This window comes from Microtus ochrogaster (genome assembly GCF_000317375.1).
Source record: "Microtus ochrogaster isolate Prairie Vole_2 chromosome 6 unlocalized genomic scaffold, MicOch1.0 chr6_random_2, whole genome shotgun sequence".
Classification (NCBI taxonomy): Eukaryota; Metazoa; Chordata; class Mammalia; order Rodentia; family Cricetidae; genus Microtus; species Microtus ochrogaster.
This window is the reverse complement of record NW_004949095.1, coordinates 9,579,934-9,595,317: the sequence shown is the minus strand read 5'-3', so window position 1 is coordinate 9,595,317 and position 15,384 is coordinate 9,579,934. Positions and strand designations below refer to the sequence as shown.

Here is a 15,384-nt window from a genome sequence, read left to right as displayed (position 1 = left end):
TAGAGATAACTTGTCATCTTTGGACATAATTTTTATGGCATAAACCGTGCCTTCTTGTATTGACAATCTTTCCGCCAATCTGTCATAAGCTTTAGACAAAATTCGATTGTCACATTCAGCAGTTTTGATTTTCTCAGTTAATGTTTCAGTTCCTACGGAAAGGTACTGCTGGAATTTATGATCCAAAGCAGCTGTTCCTTCTTCCATAGTAATGAATTTCTCCTTAACATCAGCCTGTACCTTTTCTAAATTTTGCTCAGTTAACCGAGTCATGTTAAACAAAGATATGTTCTCTTCTTGGAGAACTTCAAACTGATTCTTGAGAAGATTGTTGTCATTCTCAATAGTTTTTAAACGTTCAACCTCTGTCTTAAGAGACTTGATCGTATTTCTATTGTCAAAACATAGTGCCAAGGAAAATACGAATCCCAGAAATATCCATAGATTTGGGGTAATAGACACCTCTTGTAAAATCTCCCACATGGTACACTCAAAAAAGCTGTTGAAATCTAAAAGAGTCACGTTCTCAGACATTTTATTTATAAAAGAAAAAATTCTTTTACCTGCAATGACCGGTTCCTGCCAGTGGTGGCCAAAGAGTCCACTTGAGTCCACATGGCCTAAGTCTGAAATAAACGACTCAAAAACAAAATTGGAGCAGACACCAGGCTGATAAGTAGCAATTGGGCCAGAAAGGGAACAGAAGGAAAAGCCGCCAAAGTGAACAAATCAAAGGGATGTTTGAGCCGGCTAGCAGGGCCGCTGTCACATGACCTGAGCGCGGGCGGAGGTGGGAGGGAGATGGGGCCGGCCTCCGCCAGAGAACAGTTCCTCGGAGCAGCAGGGGAGTCAGAGACTGATCACGCTGTTACAGAGGCGCTGCCAATTTCAAACTGCCGGGGAGTGCTAGCTCTCCTGTCCGGCCTGACTCTGTAGCAAGCACCAGGGAAAATCGAGTTGCTCAGAATTTCAGCTGCTCGGGGAGGTGCCGCTGGGAGCGGTAGCCCTCAGGAGCCTCCGGGGCGGGTAACTGTAAAGCCCCACGGGGCGGGTGCCAAATGTATCGGCTTAAATAAATGCAAGGCAGATATTAAAGAATATATACAGCTTTAATGTTTAAATAAACTTACAGAACCGAGGTTCCCATCTGTAGACGTTTCACAGGAGGCAGGAAAAAAAAAGCGAACGTGCAGGCTCCACGAGCCCAATTTATCAGTCAACATTCACCCGAGGCAAACCCGCCCCCTAAAGGGGCTGGCTTAACCCTACATGTCTGCCCACTTCCCACAGCCGGTAAATCCCAAAGAAATCACAAAGGTCTACATAAGCTATAAACTGATAGGCCCATTAGGTCAGACTTCTTATTAACTCTTATAACTTATATTGTCCATCATTAGCCCATTATCATTATCTATGTTAGCCACATGGCTCGGTACCTTTTTTAGCAGGACAGGTTACATCCTGCTTTTTTGGTGTCTGGACAGGACTATGGAGGAAGCTTCCTTCTTCCCAGAATACTCCTGTTCTTCTTGACTCACCTCTGCTTCCTGTCTGGTCGTCTGGCCTATACTTCATGCCTGGCTACTGGCCAATCAGTGTTTATTTAAAACATAATTGATAGAATACAGAATTGTCCCACACCACTTCCTCCTCTTTTTTTTTTTAACAAAGGAATATATCCATATAGTCCATTTTTGGGGAATGTGGGAATAGTATTCCAGGCCCTTTGCATGCTGCTTCAGTCTCTGGGTGTTCAATGTGCTTCTATCATAATGATTTATTGGTCTTTGTTTTCTTGGTGTCCTCTGACTCTTCTGGCTCTTACACTCTTTCCACCACATCTCCAGCAGGATTTTCTGAGCCAGGATTCCCTGAGCCCTAAGGGGAGGGATTGGATAGAACATCCACTTAGAGCTGAGTATACTAAGGATTCTCACTCTCTGTATAATAATGCCTGCCTGTGGGTTTCTGTTGTGCTCCCACTGCTGCTGGGGGTAACTTCTCTGATGACAGTTAAGCATAACAGAATGTCATTAGGAGTCATTTTATTTCAAATTCTTTTTTCTTTATTAGACTAGTATTGTTTGTTTTCCCTTAGATCCCTTGGCTATCTAGAGTCAGGTTTTTCATTATGCAAGCAATGTCAGGAGTTGGATGGCTCCACTATCTATTTTTTGATAATTAGGAATCTTTTGATGGTAGAGATGATATTATTTATACAGTATAACATTATTATTCTTTATGACCTTTGTCAGAGTCATGCTTTAAAGATTCCTCACTGGATTGCCCAGAATATCAAAATGCTGCTATAATCTTAAAGTCTTAAAGAACTAGAGAACAAACTGAAAACTATAGCAGCCAAAAAGTAATAGTGGGAATTTTAGATACAGTTTAGTACAGTTTAGTAACAGAATAGGAAGTATATGTACAAAATTCCCCTAGCAAGTTAAATTGCTAGTAAGTTAAAATGGCAAATAATAATAATAATGATAGTAACAAAAATAAAACACATTTGGCAGCTGCCACTGGGTCAGAATTGTCAGGGAAAACATGGGGTAACTTCTGTATCTCAGACCACACAGTTATATATTTGTCAAAATAATGAAACAGATTTTTCTTTACATTTTTGCATCTCATTAACAGGAAATCTTACCTAGTGGAAAGACCTGTTACCATTACTGAAGTCTAGATAGATGTCTGTAAGGTACTTTGAAATAGCTTAAGATAATAAGATTTGTTGAATAAAGAAACAGATCAGTAAATAAAGGTATGATAATATGTGAACTGTTGTCTCCAGGTGGGAAGTTTATGAATCTTCACTGTTTTTTTAGTTTTTCTCTCTATATAAATCTTCCTATGTCTCTATAAGAACTTTCTAATATATAAAATGACTGGAGGAAAATCTGTGGGTATATCAAGTCCCTTTCTGATCTAGACCATAGTGACTTTTCTGCCCAGTTTATGCCTTCATTTAACCAATCGATATTTCTTTATTATTTAAAATATATGCTAATAAGATCATATTTTATAACATAATCTTCTTTTACCTTAACTGTAAGTAATTAGAACCAAATACTTACCTATCAAACACTACTAGGTAAGGCAGCGCCAGAGGTAAAGACAGTCCATGGAAGTAATCAGTGAAAGGAAACTGTAGTGCTGGCATATGGAAGTTTAGAGGAAATGAATGGGCAAGCAGCTTGGGGTTCAGAGCAGAGTTAAAGTCAAGGAAGAAATTGAAGACAAGGTACTCTCTTATTTTGGGGTGGAAGATCCCTATATTCCAGACTGGTCTCTAGTTAAAGATGATCCTCTTCTTGTCTTTGCCTGTGAGTGCTGTGATTACAGGCATGTGAAGCTGAAGAGAGCGCAGACATAAAGTAAGAATGAAAAGGAAATCAAAAGATGTCTCTTCTATTTCAGAAACCAGTATGTGTACCATGACCCATAAAAATGAAAAGGAAATCAAAAGATATCTCTTCTATTTCAGAAACCAGTAGGTGTACCATGACCCGTAGAACCTGTTTTTGTACTTCTCTTGATTAGGAATATCATTTAAACTTTGACAAGTACCATGACTGTCCCTCTAAATCTAAAATGTTAGCCATCTCAACTTTCCAACTCAGCCTCCTAAAACCAGGTGTACATTGTTTGAAGTACTAGTTAGCAAATATTAAGCGAACAACTTTATTTCCTTTCCTTTGAAGACAAAGAGGCAAGAATCAAGCTGAATGGTGTATTCATTACTTCTCAAGGAGTACTGTGTTTTCTATGAGTCCACTTCTTTCATTGTTTTCCAGCTGGCATAAAGTGATGGGAATTGTATAGAATAGCCAGAGTATTTGCAGTAGTGAGCGTATGTATGTTCTTAGCATGATGTACCTTTGGACATTCTGCAAAACATGTAGTCAAAGTTAAATGATGCTGTTTTGCTCAGCAATATACATAAGGAGATCCATTTTTACCCTTCAGCATTTAGAAAATAGACAGTAGTTTGAAGTCCACTAAGAACTTAGAGCAGATATATACAACCTTTTGAGTTTGCAATGTGTTTTTTTTAAAATCTAAATCTCAGTCATTCGATTTTATCAATAAAGAGTTGGGAGTCAGTTCTGGGGTAAAAATCTGCTAGTTCAGAGAGGTAGAGAAAGCACCCAACTGCTTCCTCTGCTGTCCAAGAAAGAGAGTTTTTACTTCCTGTGTTTGCCCTCCCTCTCCTCTCCCCCCTCCCTTATCCTTATCCTCCTGACTTTCTCTTACTCTCTGTGGCTTTTTTCTGTCAACTGATTGCTTGCTCTGCCTCTCTGCCTATGGTTGATTTTATTTAATTCTGTTTCAAGCAGAAAGCTCTTGGATTAAAGATAGGTGCTAGGGCTGAGTCACACCACAGCTAGAAACAGGTTCCTCCAGTAAACAACACAATTTCAGAGTTTACAGTGTGATCAAATATTCCACAACATTGCAAGGCAATATTATCTGTGAGCTTGCATTCTATAACCTTACCCACACACAATAATTCTGACTTGTTTACAATTTTGTGTTAGGTCATATTGATAGTGGTTGTCTGCATTGGCCACAAGTTGTACAACTTGATTGAAGGCATTAGTGGTTAATTTTTGTTCATTTTCAGAATGGTGGATCTATACTATGGTTTTGAGAAACTTTTAGACATTTCTGTTGTAGTGCAATAGGACTCTCATATCCGCCTTAGAGCCTTGTACCTCCCCATCATTTGACCAGTCTTTCAATAGGCTTGTGTACTTTGGCTTAACATTAATAATTTTGGTGATCCGAATATCTGCTTATTTTCATATCTTGATGGTGAACCTGTAATAATGGAACGTGTAGGACTACATTAGAAATGGTGTTTTAGAGAAACCTGACTGTTTTATTGGCATATGGCCTTAAACTGAAAAAATAGTGAAAATGTGACAGAAAGGTCAAAGATAAGTTATGAATCTTACTATGACTTTTTTATTGTCTTTCTCTAGGCCTACTCTGTGTTTGATGAAGACATTGGGTATTGTCAAGGACAGTCTTTTCTTGCTGCTGTATTGCTGTTGCATGTAAGTAATTTTCCATGTGCTAAATAACATATTGTTACTAAGTTCACTTTCTACATGATTTTGATATTCCTTCTGATTTCCTAGTTGAGGAAGATTATACATGGCATATCTCTTTAAATTATACCTTGGGTAATAATTAAAAGATCTGATATCCAGGACAGGATAGTTTTTCAATTAGTTTTGCTGACTAAAAGCAAATAAGTTGCTTATTTGGAGTTAATTTTAGCTCAACTATCTTGAATAAAGAAATCAGCTTAAGCTTAAATATCAGAACTTAGATCACTATGAACTACAATACTATAACAAGAAAATCTAGATTTTCTGTGATTTATTTTAATATACTTCTCCTTCTAGTCAGTCACTTTCATTTAGCATCAATTGACAGGTTCTGGGCTTCAAAATGAGATAGAGATGAATCATTTGTAATTTTTGTCCAGGATGGGATACAAATAATATACATACTGACTTATTTTTATTCTTCTTTCTGTGACTTTATTGATTTTTATGATGAGAGAAACAATACATGCTTACTGAGAATTTAGTGTGTTTATCAAAGTGAAGCACTAGGAGAGATAATAGATAGGAGATTTGCCCAGCTCACGTCTGCCAGAACTGTTAGAAAATTTTCTGAAGCAGGTGGCTATTATGGCAAGAAATGATAACTAAAGTTGATAAATTGTAAGCAAAGGAACAAGCATAAGTATATGAAATGTTACTAAATTTAGAGAAAAACTACCCTTTACTACATGTAGTGTGGGGCAAATGGTAAGATAGGCAGAAACCACATGATAAATACTACAGAATCATTTTATTAAAGTGACTTTCTTCAAACACAAATGAGCAGTCACTGAGCAAGGGTAGACATTCATATTCTTGTTTTTTTCTGTTTTGTTTAGAGGGCAGAGCTGAAGAGAACAAACAGCTGTAGAGAGCCTAGCTAAAAAAACATCAATCTTCACACTGTGAAAAGAAAGTGAGAGGGATTTAGAAGGAAAAAAATAGCAGATTGTTGATTAGTAAAGAAAAGTCAAAGGTGGGATTAAATAAAAGAAGTTTGGGGTTAATGATTAATTTTCTTTTCAATTCTTTGAATTTAGATTTTTCTGAGACACTGTTAGAGCTGTCCAGCAACTCACTGAAACTAGAGACTGATAACCTGGGAGACATCAAAGCTGACATGACGAGAGTAGATCAGATCACCTCAGTAGTGTAAACAAGACTAGGAAATGAGAGTGAAATCTGAAAACACCAGACATTGAAATTACTGACTTAGTAAGTAAGAAGGAACAATACATAGTGCCAGGTGCAGCAAAGAGGCCCCAAAAGTGTAAACTGAAGCATTACTTTAAGGTTTGCACTCTGAAAATGAGCATTTATAGTAGAGTTGCTGTCTTAATGTGGATTACCTCATTCTAGTTAAGTGCTGCTCATGGTTCTGTTGTCATGATTGTCTTTACTTCCCTTTAGGTTAATCCCCCTCTGGGTGTATCATCCTTTATTTATGATCCTATCTGTGTTCTTGCTTTCCTTTTCTTTTTGATATCTTGACATCCTGTCTTCTTGGGTTGCCCTGTGATACCAAACACTTTATAATCACTGTTCTTTGGGGCCCTTCTTCCAGCACTGAATGCAAATAGTATATAAAATAGTTAGGTGCCTCAGGAGACTGGACAGTGTGAGCAGTGGTATATGTTGTTCATGGCTCAGAGCCAACTTTCTTCTAAAGGAACCTTTGTATTCATTGAGATAAAAAACTGAGATTCAAGTCAAAAGTGGTATGACTTTGTTTTGTACAAAATAATCTTTGAATATTCATATAGTGAACATTTTTTACCTCTCTCCATTGTGTGTCACATTTGGGGAGGAGATGTGAACAAGTATCTACTTATCTTAGATAGGCAACAGTGGCAGACCAGAGCCCAACTAGAAGAGCAGATAAGTTTATTGGGATACGATGCAGTCGCATCACCAAAAAGTCTGCTTCTGCCTAAATGACAACTCACAAAAGCTGAATCCATGAAGATACCAATGCAATTTTTAGCTGGAGAGTCTTCTTTTCTAGCAGTTATCACTATTTAATAACCTGGAAGAAGAGACTTGTGACTTCTAAGTTTATTTCATTCCTGAGTCTTGTAAGACTTCTAAGTTTCATTTACTTCCTGGATCTTAAAGAGCCTCCCTCCAAGATAGACTGCTGGATTTAAAAGAAATCCCTACCCAACATAGCCCTTTCTATAAACACATGATAATATATTGATTAAAGTTGAGTGAGAATATAGCACTAACAAATCTGTCATGAGGTTTTTTGGGAGGCTTAGCTAATTTCCAGATTTGTAACTATTTGGAAATCTACCCAAATAACAGTTCTTACCACCTAAGGAGAGCCAGAATGAGTCAAATAACTAGAAAAGTTGAATATTCCGAACTTTTATGTTTTACCTATTTACAGTAATGAAGGCCATATAACTAGTCAGTCTTTGTGAACTTGGTCACTAAAATAGTTCCCAAGACAGATATCATTAACTTTTCTCATACTCTACCTTAATTGAATGAAGTAGTTGTTGCCATGGATTTTAAAAATATCTTGAAAGACAAAAATGCCTTCAGGATCCCTAAGAAAAGATTAAGTGATACTCAGCATTATACTAATGAAAATGTATTCTAATTTGTAATTTTTTTATAGATTAACCAACATTTTGTTAACCTGTCAAGCTGTCAGCTAGTTGAATAACAGAAAGGCTTTTTCCCGTGTCATTTTTCTCTGGTGTCTAAGGCAGTAGAACACCATAGGCTACCTACCCTAAAGAATTCATGGAATACATCACCTCAGCTCCAGAGAGATGTGTTTGTTATTAGGGTCTTGCTGATTAATAATTTTATCAGTTATATAAGCTGCTCCTTTTTGCTGCAGTCGTCCTTGGCAGCTGCATGTTAATCATGGCTGTAGCCTGCTTCTTTGTGGAGTGCTGTCCTTTTCTCCCCCATGATCATTACCTCAGAGGAAAGAAAAACCAAAAATAAAAGAATATTCACAAAGAAAAGTCTGAATTTTTCAAGAGTTTCATGTTCAAATTGTGTCAAAATTAGATTCTTCTGTGTATAAAAAATTTTCAGGGACTTTGGCAACAGCTCCATGGCATTGAATAGTTTAAGCAGTGCAAGTATTATCAAACAGATGCTGTTATATCCATTTAGTGAATTGTAAGAAATATGTTATCTGTAGTTAAAGGGTAATTTAGCATAGGTAGCTTAGAACAACAACGATTTTCAATTACTTTAGAAATTAAATGTTGATTGTCTTTAATATCACTATGTTTATATTAATATCTGTTTAACTAGAGATAGAGTGAATGATTATATATTTAATTTTCTATAAAAATCTTGTGCAGTTTTAACATAGTATATTTTTCTACCATATTTATTGCCAAGTACTTTTTAAACTAATTTAAATTGTTTTTGATCTTTAAAAATTCATGCTCATTTTTAAGGTTAAATTACTATATTTTAAATGATTTGGCATGTAGAGAAACTCCAGCTGCAAGAAGGGTTGTCAAATAATCCATAATATTTAAAAATATTGTGTTAAAAAAATCTTTAAGTAGGCACAAGTCCTTTAATTTTTTTCTGGTGGAGGTGTACAGTGATCTCACACATGCATTTTAATATTTTGGTCAAATATTTTACACATATACAGCACAATTCCTGGTGAGAATTACTCTAGCATTAGTGTTTATAATCTTTTGGTCAGTTCTGAGCACCCACATGATTGCTCACACTGTTTGTAACTCCAGCTTCAAAGGTTCAATACGTTCTTCTGTTCTCCACAGGCATATGGCACACATGTGGTATACATTTAGGGAAAGCACTCATACACATAGAATAAAATAAACCAGTGTTTTAAAACAGCAGCAAAAATATCCACTATTGCAATACCAACATTAAATTATAATGAAACATTAAAATGGATATATGGTGGTATTTTGTGTAGTAGAATGTTATAGATATAAAAAGAATATTTACTCTATATATTTTATTATGAATAAATTTTCTAAGTATAAGTTTACTATGGAAAGAAAAGTGAATGATTATATTTAGTATGATTCAATTTTATATAATGTCCAATAATGGGCAATTATATTTTAAATGGAAAGAACTATATAGTACACCAATGTAATAGTTTCTGTTGAAGTCAGAATAGTGAATTTTTTTAGGGAAAAACTGTATTGGGAGGAGTTCATGACTGAAAAGGCTTACACAGGAATCTTCCATAGTAAAACAGTATTTTTTTTCCTTTTTATGTTCATGTTTTATTTAATTAAAAATTAAAACAAACTATATTTTTTCATTATACATACCAATCTAAGTTCCCACTCCCTCTCCTCCTCCCATTCCCTCCACATACATTCCCACCTCACCCCCATTCACTGTTCTGAGATGGCAAGGCTCATTGCTTTGGGGAAGGTTCAAGGCACTCTTTTTTATTTTTTAAGAATTTTTTTTATTTTGTTTTCTTTTTTCAAGATAGGGTTTCTCTGTAGCCTTTGAGCCTGTCCTGGAACTAACTCTTGTAGAGTCTTTGAACTCACAGAGATCTGCCTGTCCCTGCCTCCTGAGTGCTGGCATTAAAGATGTATGCCACTACCTCTGGCAGTATTTTCTTCCTTCTACTAGCTGGTAGCTGCATGGGGCCTTATAGTTATTTGTTTTTTCTTTATGACCAGTTATTTATTAGAGCATACATTTATCTTTTGTGTTTTGTGAATTTTATTTTAAAATGAAATATTTAAACAGTTATTAATCCTTTAATGGAATTTCCCTTGAAGACAGGATTAAGATGTGACTTCCCTAGTGGCAAGCAGATCAGGATGGAGAGATAGCTCAGGGGTTAAGAGTTTCTACTGTGTTCTAGAGGCCTTGATCTTAGTTCCTAGCACCCAAGTCAGGAAGCTTACAGCCATTAACTCCAGCTCCAGGGGACCTGAGGTCTTCTGGCCTCTGTTGGTACCCACCCATGCATGTGGCATACATACATGTACATAATACTCAAACACATAAAACAACAATAATAAAGTAGTATAAAAAAGAAGAAACAGAGCTACTTACTACTTGTCTTGGAAATTAAAATTCCACAGAATCAAGATATCAATGTGCAGATTTTTTATTTGTAATATGCAATATCTATTACACACACACACACACACACACACACACACACACACACATATATATATCCAAAGCTATTTATAACATTTTTTCTGGGCTTTTTTTCCCTGTGGATAATAGACCTTGGCTCAAGGAACATTTATTGGCATTAAACTAGGAACTTGGTGGCAGAGATTTTAATGTGGTTGAAATTCAGGCTTCATAAATTGTCATCCTAAATTTCTGAAGTTATGCTTGTCTGCCCTTTCAAAACAGAACCCCTTCAAAACATATTTAAAAGCAGCTATGAATTTGAATCATTATTTAATGTATTTTAGGTTAATGTATCCTTGAGCAGTATTCCTAAACTGGGGTTCAGTTTCTTTATTTATAGTATGTAAATAATATTACTCTTGTCGGCATATTGAGCACCAAGGACCTTGTTATGAGTGTAAAGAGTATGACTTACTTTGTACATGTCACAAAAGAGCAATCATGATATGAAATTCACTTTCTTTAATGGACTTAAAGTTATTGGTAATCAGTCAATTCTCTGAACCTCACTAGTGATGGAGGAGGGTCATCTGTCTATGTTTTACTTTCATTGGTTAATAAAGAAACTGCCTTGGCCCTTTGGTAGGACAGAAAATTAAGTAGGTGGAGTAAACAGAACTGAATGCTGGGAAGAAGGGAAGTGAGGCAGTCGCTATAGCCCTCCTCTCCAAGATGGACGCAGGTTAAGATCCTTCCCGGTAAGCCACCACCTCTTGGTTCTAAAACTAACAATTTTCTTTTGTCCACTTATCCTGCTCATTTAATTGGTAACACATAGGAAGCTAATGAGCAAACATTTGATTTAATTGTGTTTTGCATCTATTTGATTTAAAGGGAAAACTAAACAAATAGCTAGTAGTTGACATTCTATTTGCATTTCAACATATAAACAGAAACTAAGGCTTATGAGCTTATGACTTTCCAAATACTCAGCATCTATCTTTATTGAAAAAGAAGTCAGGAAATCAATAGAGTATTCACCACCATCGGAGAAGAAGGTAGATAATTCTAAAAGACGCAAAACCTAGTGAGGTGGAATAAGAAACAATTTTATAGTTGATGTCCTTGCCTCCTGTTACCACTGAGGGCTGTGCAGATGCCCAGGGTCTGGTCAGCCACCTGAGACCATGTTGGTGTCCAAGGGCAATGCAGCAGAGGCAGGAGAGAAATATCACACACAGACACACACACACACACACACACACACACACACACACACACACACACACACACACCATGTCCATCAACTGAGGGAGGTGGAAGAGCTGACCCTGAGGTTATAAGAGCAGGAGAGCTGTCCTTTCCCCCACCCCCTAGTACCAGCTGCAGCACCCTGGAGAGTGATCCCTACACCTCAGCTGGGCAACACAGTAGCTGGTCCTGAAGGTATAAGTGTGGGAGAGCAGACCCTGAGGGTGTGAAAACCTGAGAACTGACCCACCTCTTGCTCATTGCTGTGAGGGGTGAACTAGTCAGGGAATGCTGGAGAGCTCACCCTAGTGGTGAGTCTCCCCCAAGTTGCTTTTGGTCATATGTTTTATCACAGGAACAGAAATTCTAGCTAGGATACTATTATATAATACAATAAAATAAAATACCTAGGAATAAAGTTAACCAAAGGAGTGAAAGAGCTCTATAATAAAAACTCTAAAACATTGATGTAAAAAATTGAAGATATCTCAAAACACCCATATACATAAAAAATAAAATAAAAATTTTAAAATAGAAATGATAAATATTTACAGAGGTCATATATTTAACCTGATTTAGAAATTATACAATGTAGCTGGCTATAGTGGCACATACCTTTAATCTCAGCACTCAGGGAGCAGAAGCAAGTAGATATATCTCTATGAGTTCAAGACCATCCTGGTCTGTGTAGTAAATTTTAAGCCAGGTGGATCTGGAACCAAAGCCAGATCAGCCATAGTGAAACTAAAATTTCAAAACAAAAAAACATAAAATTTATATATGTATCAAAACATCACATTTTATCTATTATTATAATTAATATAATTTTTAGATATTAATTTTTTAAATTAAACAAAGTAAAACATCCAGGAAACCAAAAGGTATGCACCTCACCTAAGCATCACAAGAATCAACCTGTTGGTGAAGTGTGGTGAACCAGCCCTTAAGGTGTGAACATGGGAGAGTTGTCCCCATTATGCCTCTTGTCTTGTGGCTGCAAGGTGAGGGAGAGATGCCCCCCCCCATCAATACCTGAGGAAAGTAGAAAAGCTGGCCTTGAGGTCCTAAGAGAGAGCAGGAGAGTTGTTCCAGCCCCTCATCAGCTGCAACACTTGAGAGAGTGCCTCCTACACCTTGCCTGGGCAACACTGCAGAGCTGACTGAGAAGGTGTAGGTGTGGAGAACTGACCCTGAGGGTGTGAAAGTGGGAGAACTGCCCCTGCCCTTTGCTTAGTGCTGCAAGGAGTGAACTAGCAGGGCAGTGCAAAAGAGCTCACCCTGGTGATGAAGATGGAATCGCTGGTGGGCTGACCACCCCTGCAACCACCCAGGCCCAGAACCAATGTTATATGTTTGTCCACCCCAATATTCACCCCATTTCTGATCTGTTGGAGCATGGGGGTGGGGGTGAGGGTTAGTCGTGTGGACCCAGGGCAACAGGATCTCCACGACACAGAGCAGAAATGGAATGTCTATAACAAGTCCCAGTGGGGCCTCGAACCAGACCTATGAGTCTTCTTGATGAACACGTGCATGTAAAGATGTATGGATAAAGGTGTTTACTGTGTGACTGCGTCATACTGCAGCTTCCACGATAAGATTTTCCCATTCTTTCTTTTTCTTTTCTTTTTTCTCTTAAATTTTATTTTGTTTTATGAGGCGGAGGTTGCAGGGGCAGAGGGGACAGGAGATGGGTGGAATGGGATTCATGATGTCAAAGACACAAAGAATAAATAAAAAGAAAGTTTAAAAACGCTTTTAAGAATATATATTCCAAAAAGTCGTTTAATAGTATAAAGGACTAAAAACCAAAGTTACTTTTGTAGTTTTCAACAAGGTAAAATTTTACTCATATACTCCTTTTTCTTTCTGGGTAGTTTTATGTAAAGCACTGTTGTAGGTGTTGATGTATAAGGGTGTTCCTGTTTTCCAAGGAGAGAAAGAAGAGAAATGTATATTCCCTATCACATAATTTCATTTAATCCTTAATGGCATTTCTTTGTATGTTATTATTTCTAATTATTTAAAACTAAAAATATTAGTCACTCAGAGCTTATCTGTTCAGAATCACCAGCTCATAACTAAAACATATCTGGGAATTTGTATATGTTGGTATGACTTCACAGTCATATTCTTCTGCTGCAGTATCTTTCTTTTTAAAGAAAAGAAATCTATTGAATTATTTATATTTAAGTGATTGTGTTGTGGTATATATGCATGTGAGTATAGGTGCTTTTAGAAGCCAGAAAAGGGACTATATCCCCTTGGATCTAGAGTTACCAACTGTTAATGAGTAACTTAATATGAGTGCTGAGAATTTGACTCAGGTCCTCTGCAAAAGCAGTGTATTAATTTGCTTTACATTGCTATGATAAACACCTACCTAAATTTTTGGAAGAAAAGGTTTTTTTCATCTTACAGAAAAGTAAGGGCAGGAATTGGAGGCAGGGACTGGAGCAGAGAGGATGAAGGAACAGTGCTTACTGGTTTACGCCTCTGACTCACATTTAACTATCGGTCTTTCCTTTTTTTCTTTTGTCCCCTTTGGAGTTTTTCAAGACAAGGTTTCTCATGAAGCAATAGCTCTCCTGGAGCTTGATTTATAGACCACCCTGACCTCAAACTCACAGAGATCCACCAGCCTCTGTCTCCTGAGTGCTAGGATTAAAGGTGTGCACAAATATCACCCTGCTTTAGCTACCTTTCTTATGCATCGAAGAACCACCTGCCTAAGGATGGCACCTCTCAATCAGTCATTGATCAAGAAAATGCTCCCACAGTCTTGCCTACAGATCAAGATGTTGGGCTTTTTGTCTATTAATGTTTCTCTTCACCAATTATAGCTTATGTCAATCAAAAACGAAAAGCTAACAAGCACCCTTCAGCTCTCTGCATCTCTGCATCTCTGTGCCATTCTTCCTATACTCACCATGCATTTCTGGAAATCATGAGGAGCATGACTGACTGTAGTTTATTATAGATTAATGTGTCATATAAAATATAGTGATAGGTCTTTACCTAACCAGTGCATGTCTACCTTTCTCTTCTTGTAACTTACTTCTCAAAGAGCAGTGAAATTGCTTAGTGAGTAAAAGTCAGTATCTCTGCTTTAAAAACTCTTGTGTTTTCCCACTGCATTTAGAGTAGGGCTCTAACTTTTTTAATTGATTTTTATTGAGCTATACATTTTCTCTGCTCCCCTCCCTGTCTCTATCCTCCCCTTCAACCCTCCCCCAAAGTGTCCATGCTCCCACTTTACTCAGGAGATCTTGTCTTTTTCTACTTCCCATGTAGATTAGATCCATGTATATCTCTCTTAGTGTCCTCATTGTTGTCGAAGTTCTCTGGATTGTGATTTGTGGGCTGGTTTTCTTTGCTTTATGTTTAAAAAAGACTTATGAGTAAGTACATGTGATAATTGTCTTTCTGGGTCTGGGTTACCTCACTCAATGTGATGTTTTTTAGCTCCATCCATTTGCCTGCAAAATTCAAGATGTCATTATTTTTTCTGCTGTGTAGTACTCCATTGTGTAAATGTACCACATTTTCCTTATCTTCGGTCGAGGGGCATTTAGGTTGTTTCCAGGTTCTGGCTATGACAAACAATGCTGCTATGAACTTGTTGAGCACATGTCCTGTGGCATGATTGAACATCCTTTGGATATATACCCAAAATTGGTATTACTAGGTCTTGAGGAAGGTTGTTTCCTATTTTTCTGAGAAATTGCCACACTGACATCCAAAGGGGCTGTACCAGCTTGCATTCCCACCGGCAATGCAGAAGTGTTCCCTTTACCCCATAACCTCTCCAGCATAAATTGTCATCAGTGTTTTTGATCTTGATCATTCTTACAGGTGTAAGATGGAATCTCAGAGTTGTTTTGATTTGCATTTCTCTGATGACTAAGGATATTGAACATTTTCTTAAGTG

At 37.3% G+C, this 15,384-nt stretch overlaps 1 protein-coding gene across 2 annotated transcripts in view; it reads left to right on the top strand.

Annotated features, from left to right (window-relative positions):
- Positions 1–15,384, top strand: part of Rabgap1l (RAB GTPase activating protein 1 like) — a 657,680-nt gene that overhangs the window by 399,158 nt on the left and 243,138 nt on the right. For both annotated transcript variants that reach the window (XM_005363940.3, XM_013352517.2), the window contains one exon: positions 4,992–5,066. In XM_005363940.3, coding sequence (XP_005363997.1) covers positions 4,992–5,066 — 75 coding nt within the window. The remainder of the gene's footprint in view (positions 1–4,991; positions 5,067–15,384) is intronic.